This window comes from Saccopteryx leptura, chromosome 13 (genome assembly GCF_036850995.1).
Source record: "Saccopteryx leptura isolate mSacLep1 chromosome 13, mSacLep1_pri_phased_curated, whole genome shotgun sequence".
Taxonomy (NCBI): domain Eukaryota; kingdom Metazoa; phylum Chordata; class Mammalia; order Chiroptera; family Emballonuridae; genus Saccopteryx; species Saccopteryx leptura.
In genome coordinates, this window is record NC_089515.1 from 47,377,819 (window position 1) to 47,392,777 (window position 14,959).

Here is a 14,959-nt window from a genome sequence, read left to right on the forward strand (position 1 = left end):
CCCACCACACTTCCGGAAAGGGCACCTCTTTCATTGGTGGTCAGTGAGAGGAGCATAGTTCCCATTGAAATACTGGTCAGTTTATTGATTTAAATTTACTTGTTCTTTATTTTAAATATTGTATTTGTTCCCATTTTGTTTTTTTACTTTAAAATAAGATATGTGCAGTGTGCATAGGGATTTGTTCATAGTTTTTTTTATAGTCCGGCCCTCCAGCGGTCTGAGGGACAGTGAACTGGCCCCCTGTGTAAAAAGTTTGGGGACCCCTGCTATAGGACGAGTGACAAGATGGAAGAGCCCAAAGTACCACCCACCCAGTCTGCACCAGGACTTAGCAGCCTTCGTGAAACACAGGCAGATGGTGGCTTTTGCCTCACAGCAAACGTGAGCTGGAATAGAGCCCCAGGCCACCCAGGTTCCTGGGCGACACCGCCGTCCCATACCCCCGCATCCACCACGTGATGGGCGACAGCACGGCCTACTCACCCACAGAGAGCAGGTCTGCGAGGACCTGGAGGATGGCCAGTATGGAGGCCCGGTCAGAGGAGTTCTGCAAGGAAAACAGAGCATCTTCAATTTGAAATGCAGTGGTGGGAGGCAGCCTGGCGGGGAGGTTTGTGGACACTGTGTGGCTGTGCGCTCCCTCCTATGGAGAAAGACTTCCTGCAACAAAAATGCCTGATGGGGTACTCCCTAAATAATGACAATGAGGGGGCTCTGCCTCCGTAATTCACCTGCAACCCCCCAGGACCCACTCTGTAGCAGCAAGATAGGCAAAGGACAGGCATCAGTGATTCGCACAGACACAGCAAAGGAAAGGGGGCTCTGTGGATCAAGGGGGCGCAGCTCTGGTTTTGGGGGTTTTGTGGGGGGTTTTGGTAAGTTTGGCTCATTTTTAAGTGCAGGGCAGAGGACAGAAACAGAAATCTACTAACATGTTCCGATGGAACACCTTCCCTGACTGTTAAGGAAGAAATTTTTTTTATTTTGTCAAGAGAAACCTAGGGAAACACCAAATAGCATTATGTAGATATTCTCTGGGGTCCTGGCAACGCTTGACACACCATCCTTTGTTATCCTGAAGAGAAGGCTGTGATTCACGTCCCCTGAGGTGACCCACGGAGCAAAGCCCACAGTACAACCCAGGCCAACGACCTTCACACTACAACAGGCTAATTTTTTTTTTTAGATCTCAAGAACTTACTCGTCTACTAGTTATAAGTTTGTCCCTTAAACACGGTCTCCCCAACTCCCCTACCCTCCAGCCCTGGTAACCACCGTTCTACTCTCTGTTTTTAGTGGGTCAGCTTTTTAAGGTTCCACATAGAAGTGAGAGCCTATAATACTGGTTTTATTCTGTCTGACTTGCCTCACTTGGCACAATGTCCTCAAGTGCCATTCATGTTGTCACAAATGGTAGGATTTCCTTCATTCTCATAGCTGAATAATATTCCTCTGTGTGCATGTGTGTGAGTGTGTGTGTGTGTGTGTGAGCGTGTGTTTTCTTTATTCTTCATCTTTACTCATTCATTTTTTGACAAACACTGAGGTTACTTCCCTATCTTGGCTGTTGTGAAAAACACCACAGTGAACACGGGTGTGCAGGTATTTCTTCAAGATACTGATCTCAGTTCCTTAGGATATATGTATACCCAGAAGTCCTCTCCTCCATCACTCACAAAAATTAACTCAAAGGCCCTGGCTGGTTGGCTCAGTGGTAGAGCGTCGGCCTGGCGTGCAGGAGTCCCGGGTTCGATTCCCGGCCAGGGCACACAGGAGAAGCGCCCATCTGCTTCTCCACCCCTCCCCCTCTCCTTCCTCTCTGTTTCTCTCTTCCCCTCCCGCAGCCGAGGCTCCATTGGAGTAAAAGATGGCCTGGGCGCTGGGGATGGCTCCTTGGCCTCTGCCCCAGGCGCTAGAGTGGCTCTGGTCATGACAGAGCGACGCCCCGGATGGGCAGAGCATCGCCCCCTGGTGGGCAGAGCGTCGCCCCCTGGTGGGCGTGCCGGGTGGATCCCGGTCGGGCGCATGCGGGAGTCTGTCTGACTGCCTCCCCGTTTCCAGCTTCAGAAAAAAAATACAAAAAAAAAAATTAACTCAAAATGGGTCAAAGATTTATATGTAAGATGTGAAACCATAGAACACCTAGAAGACATCATAGGGGAAAAGCTTCTGGACTTTAGTCTTGGCAAAGAATTCGTGGATAAGACACCAAAAGCGCAGGCCAAAAAATAAAATACACTAAAATACAAAATTCCATTAAACCAAGAGCTTCCGCATAGCAAAGGAAACAAGGAATAAATGGAAATGCCACCTACAGACTGGGAGGAAATATTTGTAAAGCATATGCCGGATAAGGTACTAATATTCAAATGTCTAAAGAACTCGTGCAACTCAATAGCTAGAAAGCAAATAGTCCACTTTAAAAATGGGCAAAGGACTCAAATAGGCACGTTTCCAAGGAAGACATACAGATGGCCAGTAACTACAGGGAAAGATGCTCAACACCACTCAGCATCAGGGAGATGCAAATCAAAACCACAACGAGATTGCGCCTCACACCTGTTACGCGGCTTCTATCAGAAAGAGAAGCGATAAACGTTGGCGAAGATGTGGAGGAAGGAAACCCCAGTACATAGTTTTTTTAGGTATGTTATTTAAGACACAGCTTTAATCTTCCCATTAGGAAGCCTCCAGTTCCTCATCTGCCTTAGAGAACTCTGTAACTCCCCATGACACAGGACCATGTCCTAGCCCATTAACAGGGTTGCCAAAGCTCCTCATTGGCTTGTCCTGCTTGAATCTCCAACTGCATTATTCATTACAACAGCCCTTTCCAAAATATGTGCTTGGCAATGCAGAATGACTTATATTTTCTACTCAAACCACACAGTTTCTAGCTTCTGTGCCTGTGTTCAGACCATTCCTGAAGCCCAGTCAGTGCCAGCTCATCCTGCATGGCCACTCAGGCTGGGTGTGGGCAGACAGATTTAACGGCAGACACACCGAGGCGCGCTCTGGGCCCCTGACTTCGGAAGGGCCCCGCAAAACCCCAACTTTACACTTTTTTCTAATGACACCAAGTTTGGTTTCATATGTGCAATTTTAACATTAATAGTACATAATGTTTTTTATTTATTTAAAAATATGGTTAACATGTGTTTGGGTTTTTTTTGTTGTTTTTTTTTTGTTGTTTTTTTTTTTTGTTTTGTTTTTCTGAAGCTGGAAACGGGGAGAGACAGTCAGACAGACTCCCGCATGCGCCCGACCGGGATCCACCTGGCACGCCCACCAGGGGCGATGCTCTGCCCACCAGGGGGCGATGCTCTGCCTCTCCGGGGCGTCGCTCTGTTGCGACCAGAGCCACTCTAGCGCCTGGGGCAGAGGCCAAGGAGCCATCCCCAGCGCCCGGGCCATCTTTGCTCCAATGGAGCCTCGCTGCGGGAGGGGAAGAGAGAGACAGAGAGGAAGGAGGGGGGGAGGGGGGAGAAGCAGATGGGCGCTTCTCCTGTGTGCCCTGGCCGGGAATCGAACCCGGGACTTCTGCACGCCAGGCCGACGCTCTACCACTGAGCCAACCAGCCAGGGCCCAACATGTGTTTTTATTTTCCCTCTCTTTTTTTTTAAGGGGCCCAATATTTTCTTCTGCACCTGGGGCCTCAACCAACCTTAATCTGCCCCTGGATGTGGGGCATCCTTGTCTCCCCATCACTCTGGGCGCCTATCAGCCAAGACACTGACCACACGGCATTGGCATCACAGTGCCACCTTGCTTCCCAGTCCACCCTCACTAGACAGGAACCTGTACAGAAGGGAACAGGTTTAGCACAGCAGCTAGAACAGGGGCTGTTCCAGAGAAGTGCACACTCAATGTTCCTCAGAATGGAACGAAACGGAAGCATACGGAGCGCCAAGGGAGCCGTAAGGTCCAACAGCGCACACCGAGGCACAGCGGAGCTTACACTGTTTTCAGTCCTAGGCTAGAGAGCTTCCAGAAAGGACGTGCAACACCTCAGCTGGAGCCAGGAGGAGGCAAAGGCTAGTGAGGCACTCACTGGACACAAAACTTGAAACTTAAAGGGTGGCAATCAAGTGCCTGACCTGTGGTGGCACAGTGAAAGAAATGTCAATCTGGAACGCTGAGGTCACCGGTTCAAAACTCTGCATTTGTCTGGTCAGGGCACATGTGGGAGTTGATGCTTCCTGCTCCTCTTTCTTTCTTTCTTTCTTTCTTTCTTTCTTTCTTTCTTTCTTTCTATCTCTCTCTCTCTCTCTCTTTCTCCTCTCTAAAATGAATAAATAAATAAAGGTGGCAATAAGAAAACAGTATTTTAGTGCTGTACTTTGACAAGTCAAAATTCATATAAAAAAATCCATGAGGAACAAAATACTCAAATTTCTTTTTCGAGAGCTTTCCAATTTGTATACATTTTCTCTTTCTTTATTTACTTAATTGAGTTTACTGGGTGACATTGGTTTGCAAAACCACATAGGTTTCAAATGCATAATTCAATAAAACCCGCTCCGCCCCAGTGAAGTCTCTTTCAGTCCCTCCCCCTTTGCCCCTCTCCACCTGGCCCCACCCCTTGCGCTCTGGCAGGTGGCCACACTGTGGTATCTATGTGTTATGTCTGTATGTGTTTTGGCTAATCCCTCCACTTTCTTTCCTCCAGTCCCCTCCCCGCTCCCCTCTGACAACTCAGCTCCTATTCCAGGTGTGATGAACTATCCAGGAGTCCCCAGGCGGCTGATAGCTACACTTAGCAGGAAAATGACCTGCGTTAGCTCCGACCTCTCCACTGGCAGCTCTGGCCTAAGGCGGGCAGTCCCATCATGCACTGTGTGCTGCCTCCCATCCCAGCGGCACTGTTAACCCACGGCACCGCTCTGCGAACGCACACGCCTCCCAGCAAACACCACCCACACACATGCACAATGTCTGTGTGCTCTGCCTCCTTCACCTCCCCAAGTCTGGGAATAGGAACCAAGGAGCCATGAGCCAACGGATCTATCATTCTAGTGAGTTTGCAAGTCTTTGGTTCTGGTACCAATTCCAGGGCAAGGAGGGTCCCCTCACACCAACAACTAACAGTCTGGCAGCAGCCGGGTGCTCTACAGTTTAAGTCAAATCCAACACCACCTGCCCAGAGACAGCACCAGCTTCCGCCAGTGAGAACACAGTCCTACCAGACTGCCCCCTCAACACCGCTCCCAAACTGCAGACTCCACGTCGTTCACTGTATTCTGATCAGCTGGCTACCAATTAAAGCCATGCGTGTTCTCATCATCAGGTTCCATTTGCTAGAGGAGCTCACAGAACAGAGAAACATGTTACCAGATAAGCAGTTTCTTACAAAAAGATACAACTCGGGAACAGGCAGGTGGAAGAGATGCGCCGAGGAGGGCGGACGGGAAGGGGCACGGAGCTTGCAAGCCCTCCTGAGTGCGCCACGGCCCACACTGCAGGTGTCCACCCCCCAGAACGTCTCTGACCCCTGACCTTTGGGGTTTGCATTAGCGCCCCCCCCCCACGTTACCCACAAGGGATATGTTTTAAGACTCCCAGTGGATGCCTAAAATTTGGACAGTACCAAACCCTACGCATACTATTTTCCCCCTACGTTCATACTTACAATAAAGTTTAATTAGAAACTAGGCACAATTAGATATGAACAACAATAACTAATAAAACAATTATAACAATATACTGTAACGAGGTATGCGAATGTGCTCTCTCTCAAAATACCTTCCTTCACCGACAGGAGACTCGTCCTGAGGGTCGACCTCGGCAGCCTCAGCATACGATTATTTTCCTGTCCTTGATTGAGTTGAGCGCTTTCACATTCCGCTTGAAGGAAGCACTTTCCGGCTGGTCTTCCACGTAAACGGACTTCCAGCATCACTGCCTCTGCGCTCCGAGGCCATTATTAAATAAAATAAGTATTTCTTGAACACAAGCGCTGAGTTCCCAGGACAGCCTTCGGAGAATGGAGGCGGCTCCGCGGCGACTGACGGGCGGAAGTGTCTACCTCGAGGGGGCGCCGGGAAAGAGACCGTCACACCCGGGACCACGGAGCGGATCACGCGAGATTTCATCACGCTACTCCAAATGGCCCACAGCGTTCAACTTTAAATTCGTAAATTTAAAACCTATGAGCTGTTTATTTCGGGAATTTCCACATTTAGTATTTTCAAACCGGGGTTGACTGGAGGTCAACTGCAATCGCGGAAAGCAAAACTTCCACTACGCGGAAAAAACTATATGTGGTCCTCCCGGACTCAACCTCCAGGCTCCAGGTTCTAACGCTCCCCGTGGGAGCCGGGAGACTGAGTTCACCTCTCCAACCACAGCCTTGGTTACCTTGGAAACCAGCCCGCATCTCTAGGTGATGTCCAAAAGTCACCACACTAACACAACAAAAGACTTTATAGTTCTCCTCACTTTGGCAATTCCAAAGGTTTAGGAGCTCTGTGCCAGGAACTAGGAGGAAGAAATATGCCTTTTTTTTTTTTTTTTTTTTTTTAGCAAGAGTGGGGGGGGGGGATGAGATGAGAAGCATCAATTCTTCGTTGTGGCACTTTAGTTGTTCGTTGATTGCTTTCTCATATATGCCTTGAAGGAGGGGGGGAGCTCCAGACCAGCCAGTGACCCCTTACTCAAGCCAGTGATCTTGGGCCCAAGCCAGTGATCTTGGGCTTCAAGCTAGCAACCTTTGGACTCAAGCCAGTGACCATGGAGTCTTGTCTATGATCCCACCCCGAAGCTGGCAACCTTGGGGTTTTGAACCTGGGTCCTCAGCATCCCAAGCTGACACTCTATCCACTGCACCATTGCCTGGTCAGGTTATATATCTTTTAATAAATCATAATAGCACAGCAGGACTCCAGCCCTTCGAAAGTGGACCCAAAGATGGTTCACAGTAGAAAACAAAGTCACTGGATTGGTGTCCCAGCTCAACTGATGTTTCTGGGTCCACCTCCAGCACTCCCAATAACTGTGCTTCTTTCTGAGAAGAGGGAGGGGGTTAAAAGACAAAAGCAAGGCTGTGCAGTGTTGTGTAACTTGTGGAAGGTCTGATTCATTAATTAATGAATATAATGTATGCGTTAATCATGAATAATATGCAAAGAAAAGGAAAAGGAGAAATGGAGAGATGAGAAAGAGGAAAGAGAGAAACTAATTAAGTAAAAACTGATTAAAGAGGAGAACAAGGTCAAGATTTCATTTCCTTTCACTTAATTATTCATGTATTCTTCCTACAGACATTCACTGGAAACCATCTACGTTCCAGACACCAGGTGAGGCAGTAAAGACACAACTTGATCGAAACCCACTTACCTCAGGCCTGGCTGAGGTGGGCAGCTGGTGGGCAGTGAGGACCCGGGACGGTCAGGGCAGTGACAAAGGTCAGCATCGATACTGGGAGAACCCAGGAAAGGGGCATGTAACCCAGCCAGGTCCATGAGTGAGGAATCCGAGAAGCCAAGTTGAACTGTGAGTGCGGGGGGGAGTGTCCCAACTATGCCATAGCTCCATGTGCTCAGAGGAAGGCATGACAGAGCTTGGTGACCCTGGGGGGTGAAACCACTTCCAGGGTGATCATATCGAATGATGCTATTAGTGAAAGGAATTGCAAATTTCTGTGGGCAAGAACTTGGGCTTATCTCCTAGACTGCTAATAGATAACCCAGATATTTTATTATAGTAACTCCTCAAGTGAAGGAACTGCCTGCTTCCTTACAACATCCACTAAAACTCCCTGAGCACAAGTTGTCTCATATGCTTCTACTGCGCCTGCCCAGAGGGAGAACCAGCAGGGCATAGGGAACATACTAGCTCACCACCCCTGAACTGGTTGAGACCACAGTGCTTGGGGAGAAGGGACCAACCACAGCTGGCTTCACACACGTGAACTGGGCCTCTGTACTGCTTGCCAGGATGGGGCCGCAGTGGGCTGATGAAGTATTCTCCTCACACTCTCCCCGCCCGGGGAATGGTCCACGGTTCACCTCCTCTAAGCCTTTCTCCTGTCCACATGGTTGGTTTCGAGGAGAGCTGGGACTCGGATCTGGATAAGCAGACCTGAGTAGAAGTCTGCTGAGAGAATCCAGGAAAGATTTTTCTCTCGGATTAAAAAAAAAAAAAAAAGAGGAAACATTAAAAACAAAGCAAAAAGAATTATCTTCATGCTAAGCAAAATAAGTCAGACGAAAAATGTCAACAAACATATGACTTCACTCATAAGTGGCAGAGAAAACAGAAGGCAACTAACAAACAAAAACTCATAGGCACAGACAACAGTGTAACAGTTACCATTCAAAAGGGCTCTAAAGGGTAAAAGGGGTCAAACATATGGTTACAGAAGGAGATTTGACTTTGGGTGGCAGGCATACAATGCAGTATACAGATGATGTGTTATAAAGTTGTACACTTGAGGCCTATATAATTTATTAACCTATGTCACCCTAATAAATTTAATAAAGATGTTTTTTTTACTTTTCTGGTTTTTGGACATTGCTGTCTTAAGGACAGAATTCTGACTCACTGGTGACATTCTTAAGCCACTGAACCAACCCTGTGTAACCACCTACCTACCTGTGAACTTGCAGGTAAATGAAATAATAAATATCCTCACTTATCAAAGCTACTTTTATTTGGATAGTTCATTACAGAATTTCGATGTGATGGAGAAAGAAGAAAATTTCTGATCTTAATAAACAGGAAGGAAGTTGATTTCACCAACAAACTACAGGGCCAAGAGAATTCTGCCATCTCGTAGAAATGAAGAGACAGTATCATCATTACAGATGTTGAGTTCATAATGCTCTCAGCTCCGAGCCAGAATGGATTGGCACACGATTGTTTTCCTTTAAGTAAAAATTATGGCTATCAGTGGAGGAAAAAAGGGCCCCACAAAAGCCCAACTGGCATTAGTTTACGCACTGCTATATTTACCAATAAATATTTTACACTACGAAGAAGAGTACCACACAGCCGTTATCTCACCCACAGTAATAATAAATGAGCAATTAAAGAAGGCAGGAGCCGATGGGCCTCGATTTTCCTTTAATGATCCTTTTAAATGAATCATGGAGTACTCCCCTGCTGTTTAAGACTGTCCTATAAAAAAAAAAATGGATCTGCCAAGTATTTTGGGAGAGGCAGCAGTTGGAAGAACAAATAGTGTCTTTCCCAGTCTGTGGGGTTTTGAACTGCAATTTTCTCCAACACCATTCCGAATCGGTTGCTCCCTTGCTTTGAGATTTGCCGTCTCTCCATTGCCTCCCTCCCCCTGATTCATCAGGACGGTGTGTCAATAAGACTCTGCACATCACTCAGCCTTTGAAGGCTCAGCTCCCGCCACTCCTCCCCCCCCAGCCCAGTACCGAGCACAGCGACCACACAGGGCCAGTTCCCGTGCTCCCAAGCCCACCATGGGTACCGGGCCTTCAAAGCTTTGCCCATACTGCCACCACTGCTGAACTATGGTTTCCCTTCCCACTCCCTTCCCAGGAAACCCACTTGTATTCAATCCTAAACTCAAATTCCCTTGCTATATAGTTTCTGCTGCTAACCTCCCTTCCCGGCACATACAATCCCTAACTGCCACCACATGTCTGCACACGTTGGACACTGCACAACTCTAGGGGGCGCCGTTCACAAAGACTAAAACCCAAGCCCCTCCCCCCCCCGCAGTGGCGCAATGCAGTGGTCTAACCTCTCTAAGAACAGAATTATTCAGTCTATGTTTGATTCTGCACAATCCACCGGGTACATGCCTTCATGAGAATCCGTGCTAGACTCTGGCTATTTCCCTACCTCCCTATTCTGGTTGTCCAGGGCAGGGTGACAACCTACCCCACAATTTAATGGCTTAAAACAGTGGTCCCCAACCCCTGGGCCGCGGACCAGTACCGGTCTGTGGGCCATTTGGTACCGGTCCGCAGAGAAAGAATAAATAACTTGCATTATTTCCGTTTTATTTATATTTAGGTCTGAACAATGTTTTATTTTTAAAAAATGACCAGATTCCCTCTGTAACATCCGTCTAAGACTCACTTTTGACGCTTGTCTTGGTCACGTGATACATTTATCCGTTTCACCCTAAAGGCCGGTCCATGAAAATATTTTCTGACATTAAACTGGTCCGTGGCCCAAAAAAGGTTGGGGACCACTGGCTTAAAACAACAGCCTTTTTATTATATCCCTGGATTTTATGGGTAGAAACTGTGGGCAGGGCGTGGCTGGGAGAGCCTACTTCCCACTGTGCTAGCTCAGGCCACAGGGTGGCACTCAGCTGGCAGGTGGGCTGGCTGGTCCGGAGGGTCTCTGGTGGTGTCACTCGCATGGCAGGAACCCCGGCAGGGACAATGTCACCTTGGCAGGCTGGAGGACCGAGCTCACCATAGACTGCGACCAGAGTACCTACTGGTGGCCTTTCCAGCACAACAGCCACAAGGTGCCTGGACTTCTCACATGGCAGCCGGCTACCCCCAAAACAAGCATTCTGAGAGAACCGGGTGGTATTTGCAAGGCTACTTCTGACTTAGCTTCTGACGTCCAACTGTCACCTCCACTGGGTTCTCTCAGTCAAGGGACTGGTGAGAGCCTGATTTGGGGGGTGGGGCTGGGGTAAGGCTTCTCCTCTCCTCTCCGTGGGAGGACTAGAGAAGAATTTGCAGCTATGATTTATCCTCCACACCCCCTTCTGGAGGTGACCCCCGCTGGAGTAAGCAGTTTGTCCCATTCCTTGTGGTGTCCCTGGGTCCTGGCATGAGATCTCGCACAGAGCAGACAGCTGGCAAGCTATGGCTGACATGGGACAAGATCGAACTTCAGATACAATCTACCCTAGTCTCGCTACCCTCTTCTCTTCGCTGACTGGATTCACCTCCAAGTACGTCCCAGCGAGGAGATGGGTACAGAGTTTAGCTCCGCACCTCACCTGTCCTGTCAGTCTAGCCACACGGCCAACACAGAAAGGCCGATGAATGCCAAGCACTGGCTCATACATAGGGAACATTGATATTATCCCAGACTTACAGCAGAGGAAGAAGGGCCAATTTCACTAAAAAAAAAAACAAAGACTCCACCCACTTCCCGTTTTGGGCGGCACCCCTGATTCACGAGATAGAGGGCTGACGTGTTAGCACTCTGCTGTTCTGCTCTTACCTACGGGGTGAGGCGCCGTGACATCTGCACTCCCAGTCTCTGAGGAACAAGCCGGAATCTCTCCCAAACTCGTGAGCCAAGCACAGAGGACACAGCTCGTAGCCCAAGGAAACCTGCTGCCCCAAGGGGATGTGTTCCTCCAGTTGTGCAAGCTTGCACACTCACTAGAGAGGGTCCATCGGTTAAATAAGAGACGTTATTAAATCTGGAGTTGTGATGAATGACAGAAGGGAGCCCTAATCAAAAACATCAATTACTAAAAATGGTTACAATACCAAAAGTGATGACCAGCGGCAGCTCCCCGTCTCCACACAAGAGGAAACAGGAGGACACTGCCCCACTGGACATTTAGTTTAGGTGGAAGGAACAACTTCCTGTCAAGGTTGAAATGAATTAAAAAAAAAAAAAAAAAAAAAAGGTGTGATAAACTATGGATGGCAATATCTATGAATGAACTAAAATGAGGTTTTTTCCAACACAACAGGGCCGGACTGGAAGCTGTGGGGCGCACGCGGAAGTTTGCCGTTGTTACACAAACGGGGTGACATGTGCCGCTGACTATGCCCAACAGAAGGCCAATAATCTGAAAACAGGTCTGAACACCCTTTGAGTTACGTCTCAGTTTTCAGGAAAACTGGGTCAGTTTTCCACTCAGATTATGATATTCCCAATTTAGCAGAAAACTCCAAAAGAGGAAGGAGAAAAAAAAAAAAAAAAAAAACCTGCGGAAAGAGTGAGGTTGCATCCTCTCGTAAGAAACAGTTTGGAATGCTGCGCTCGGTCCATGCCCCCAGCACCGTGTTGTCACTCAGTAAACAGTAAAGAATCCGAGTCATAACAATAATGACAGCAATCAACGGCATCACATCCCTGAAAGGTTCTCTGATTCCTTTTAAACAACACTCCTTGGAAAGCAAGAGTCATCTCTCTTTCTAAGAAGGCTGGGACGTCCTCCCCTAAGCACACAGTTGACGAATTACAGCACAAAACTTGCAGGTTAGAATTAAGGATTACTGAAAAGAGGTGCCAAACAGTTTTCAGCTCTTCTGAATGCATTCCACACACAGCAGAGGAATAACACTGCCAGGTGCCTACACCCACGGTTCGGTTCGGTTCGGTTCGGCACCAGTGCTGTGGGAGCGAGCTGCTGCCTCCTGGGTCAACCAGCAGCTGCCATCACTGCCTTTGAGCTCTCTGAATCCATCAACCTCTGAGGCACAGGAAAGATGGAAAGTGCCCGGGACAGGGAGGCACAGTCCTACCTCTGTGAGGTCGCTGAGCCAACCAGTTTCCAGACACACTGAGAGGACGCCAGTTACCGGGTCCTCTCCCCAGCTGAATCTTAGTGATTCAGCTAACACAGAATTATGAAGCAAGACAAGTTTGTCTCTGGCATCCTCGTGTCTTTTACACCAGGGACCCCTGTTATCTCACAGCTTTGCTCCACCACTTAGCACTCTGTACCTAGTAAGAAATGGCCTGTCCCACTCTATAAAGCTGCTTTTCAGAGAAATCTGGTACAAGCTGACCAAGCCATAAAAAGCCATGCAGTCCCTGCCTGACCCACTAGGACAGTGGTTCTCAACCTTTCTAATGCCGTGACCCCGCAATACAGTTCCTCATGTTGCGGTGACCCCAAACCAAAAAATAATTTTGGTGGCTACTTCATAACTGTAATTTTGCTACAGTTATGATTCGGAATGTAAATACCTGATATGCATTATGTATTTTCCAATGGCTTTAGGCGACCCCGCTGGGGTTGCGACCCACAGGTTGAGAACCACTGCACTAGGACATTGATCTGGAGCCCCGAGCCACCACTTAAGAGTATTGATTGCCCTAAGGCACCCACGCTGTAAGGGAGCCCAGGCCATGTGGAGAGATCCACTTGACACCCTGGTAGACATTCCTAATGAGCTCTCAACCCAATTGAGATCCCTCAGCATCAACCGGGAACCATGAGATTAAGCCATCTTGAATGTCCAAAGCAGTTGACATTTCAGATAACTGTGGCCCCAGCCAACTTCCAATGCAATCACACAAGAGACATACTGCCAAGTTCTTTCCAAAGAACGAGAAAATAGAACAATTTTTTCAAGCTATTCAGATTGGCATCATTTGTTACACAGCAATAGTAAATGAAATGCAAACCAATCTCAAACACAGATCGGTAAAAAGCATCCAAACTTTGATTTCTAAAAACTGAACTTAAGAGCCCTGGCTGGTTGGCTCAGTGGTAGAGCATTGGCCCAGCATGTAGATGTCCTGGGTTCAATTCCTGGTCAGGGCACACAGGAGAAGAGATCATCTCTTCTCCTCTGCTCCTTTTCTCTCTCTCTCTCTCTCTCTCTCTCTCTCTCTCTCTCCTTCCCCCCTCCTGGAGCCATAACTTGATTGGTTCAAGTGCATCAGTCCTGGACACTGAGGATGGATCCATGGAGCCTTCACCTCAGGCATTAAAAATAGCCCAGTTGCAAGCATGGCCCCAGATGGGCAGAGCATTGGCCCCAGAGGGCGGGGGTCACCGGGTGGATCCTGGTCTAGACACATTTGGGAGTCTGTCTATCTCCCCTCCTCTCACTTAGAAAAGAAGGGGAAAACTTTTTTAAATGCAGTAAAACAAACAAACGAACAATACCAAGGGTCTAGACCAACTATTTACACTGCAAAATATCTCAGAGATTTTAGTGAGTTTCTCTCTTATTGATTTTCGCAGAAGACAACATGATGGAAAACAGACGAAACAGCAGAGCGGGAGGCAGAAAACCTCGTTCTAACCCAATTTTTTCATTATGACTTCAGATAAATCATTTAACTTCTCTGGCCCCTACTTGCCTTCCCCGTGCTTCAACTACGGAAATAAAAAGCAATGATTTCTCAGGCCCCCTTTTCTCTTCATAACCCTGTGGCATCCAATGATGTCAGTCTGGGGTCAACAGACAGTCCTCATGTGAAAAGGTCGACTTTCTAATTTTGGGATTGTGGGCCAGAGGTGGCCGCAGAGTGGGTCAGACTCTGAGAATGCGGGATGAGAGAGAGAGAAAGCTGTGGTACTGGTTCACCCGCTGGAAACATGCCCAGGTGTCCCCGAGGACAGGTGTGCCCTCAGCCATCTCAAACCGGGCCCGAAGCTCTTCTACAGGTACCCGAGCTTCCCGAATGAACACGGAGAGAGACGGGCAAAAGCAGCCAGTGTTGACTTCTGCTTAATGACCCTGCCCTCTCCCTGCCGCGTGCCCTCTCCCGACCTTTAACTAAAGACAAACAAACAGAAGCAACCAACTCTGCATTTAGTGCATTTCCCAGAAAGGAGTAATTCTCGCTCTTTCAGTTCACAGACGTTGGCCAGGAGCCACTAGGTCATGAAGATATCCAAGCCTTCATCTTTCCTTGTAACCAGTTTCTATTAATGTTCATGCTGCCCACTCTCTCTCAAAACCTGCACTCTGCCATCTTCTCAAAAGGGTCGATCAGTGCATTAGTGTACACTAGGGCAGGGTTCTTGACCTCAGCACTATTGATATTTTGGACCAGAAAATTATTTGTCGAGGTGCGGTAGGGTCACTATCCCAGGCATGGCAGAATGTGGAGCAGGGTCCCTGGTTTCTACCCAGTGGATGCCGGTGCATAGCTGGCCCCACCCTGGTTGTGACAAACCCAAAACGTCCACAGACATAGCCAAATGCAAAGCTGGCCCTGGTGGAGAAACATGACTCATGCATTGGTGACTGACATCTATGTAACCTTCTGTCCCGCCCGGTGTACCCAATGAGGATACCAACGTAA

General features: G+C 48.2%; 1 protein-coding gene across 4 annotated transcripts in view; it reads right to left on the reverse strand.

Annotated features, from left to right (window-relative positions):
* Positions 1-14,959, reverse strand: part of AGBL1 (AGBL carboxypeptidase 1) — an 822,308-nt gene that overhangs the window by 768,469 nt on the left and 38,880 nt on the right. For 3 of the 4 annotated variants that reach the window (XM_066355294.1, XM_066355295.1, XM_066355293.1), the window contains exon 2: positions 487-550. The exons of the other annotated variant lie outside the window; for it this stretch is intronic. In XM_066355294.1, the coding sequence (XP_066211391.1) occupies positions 487-550 (64 nt within the window). The remainder of the gene's footprint in view (positions 1-486; positions 551-14,959) is intronic. 4 annotated transcript variants of the gene reach the window in all.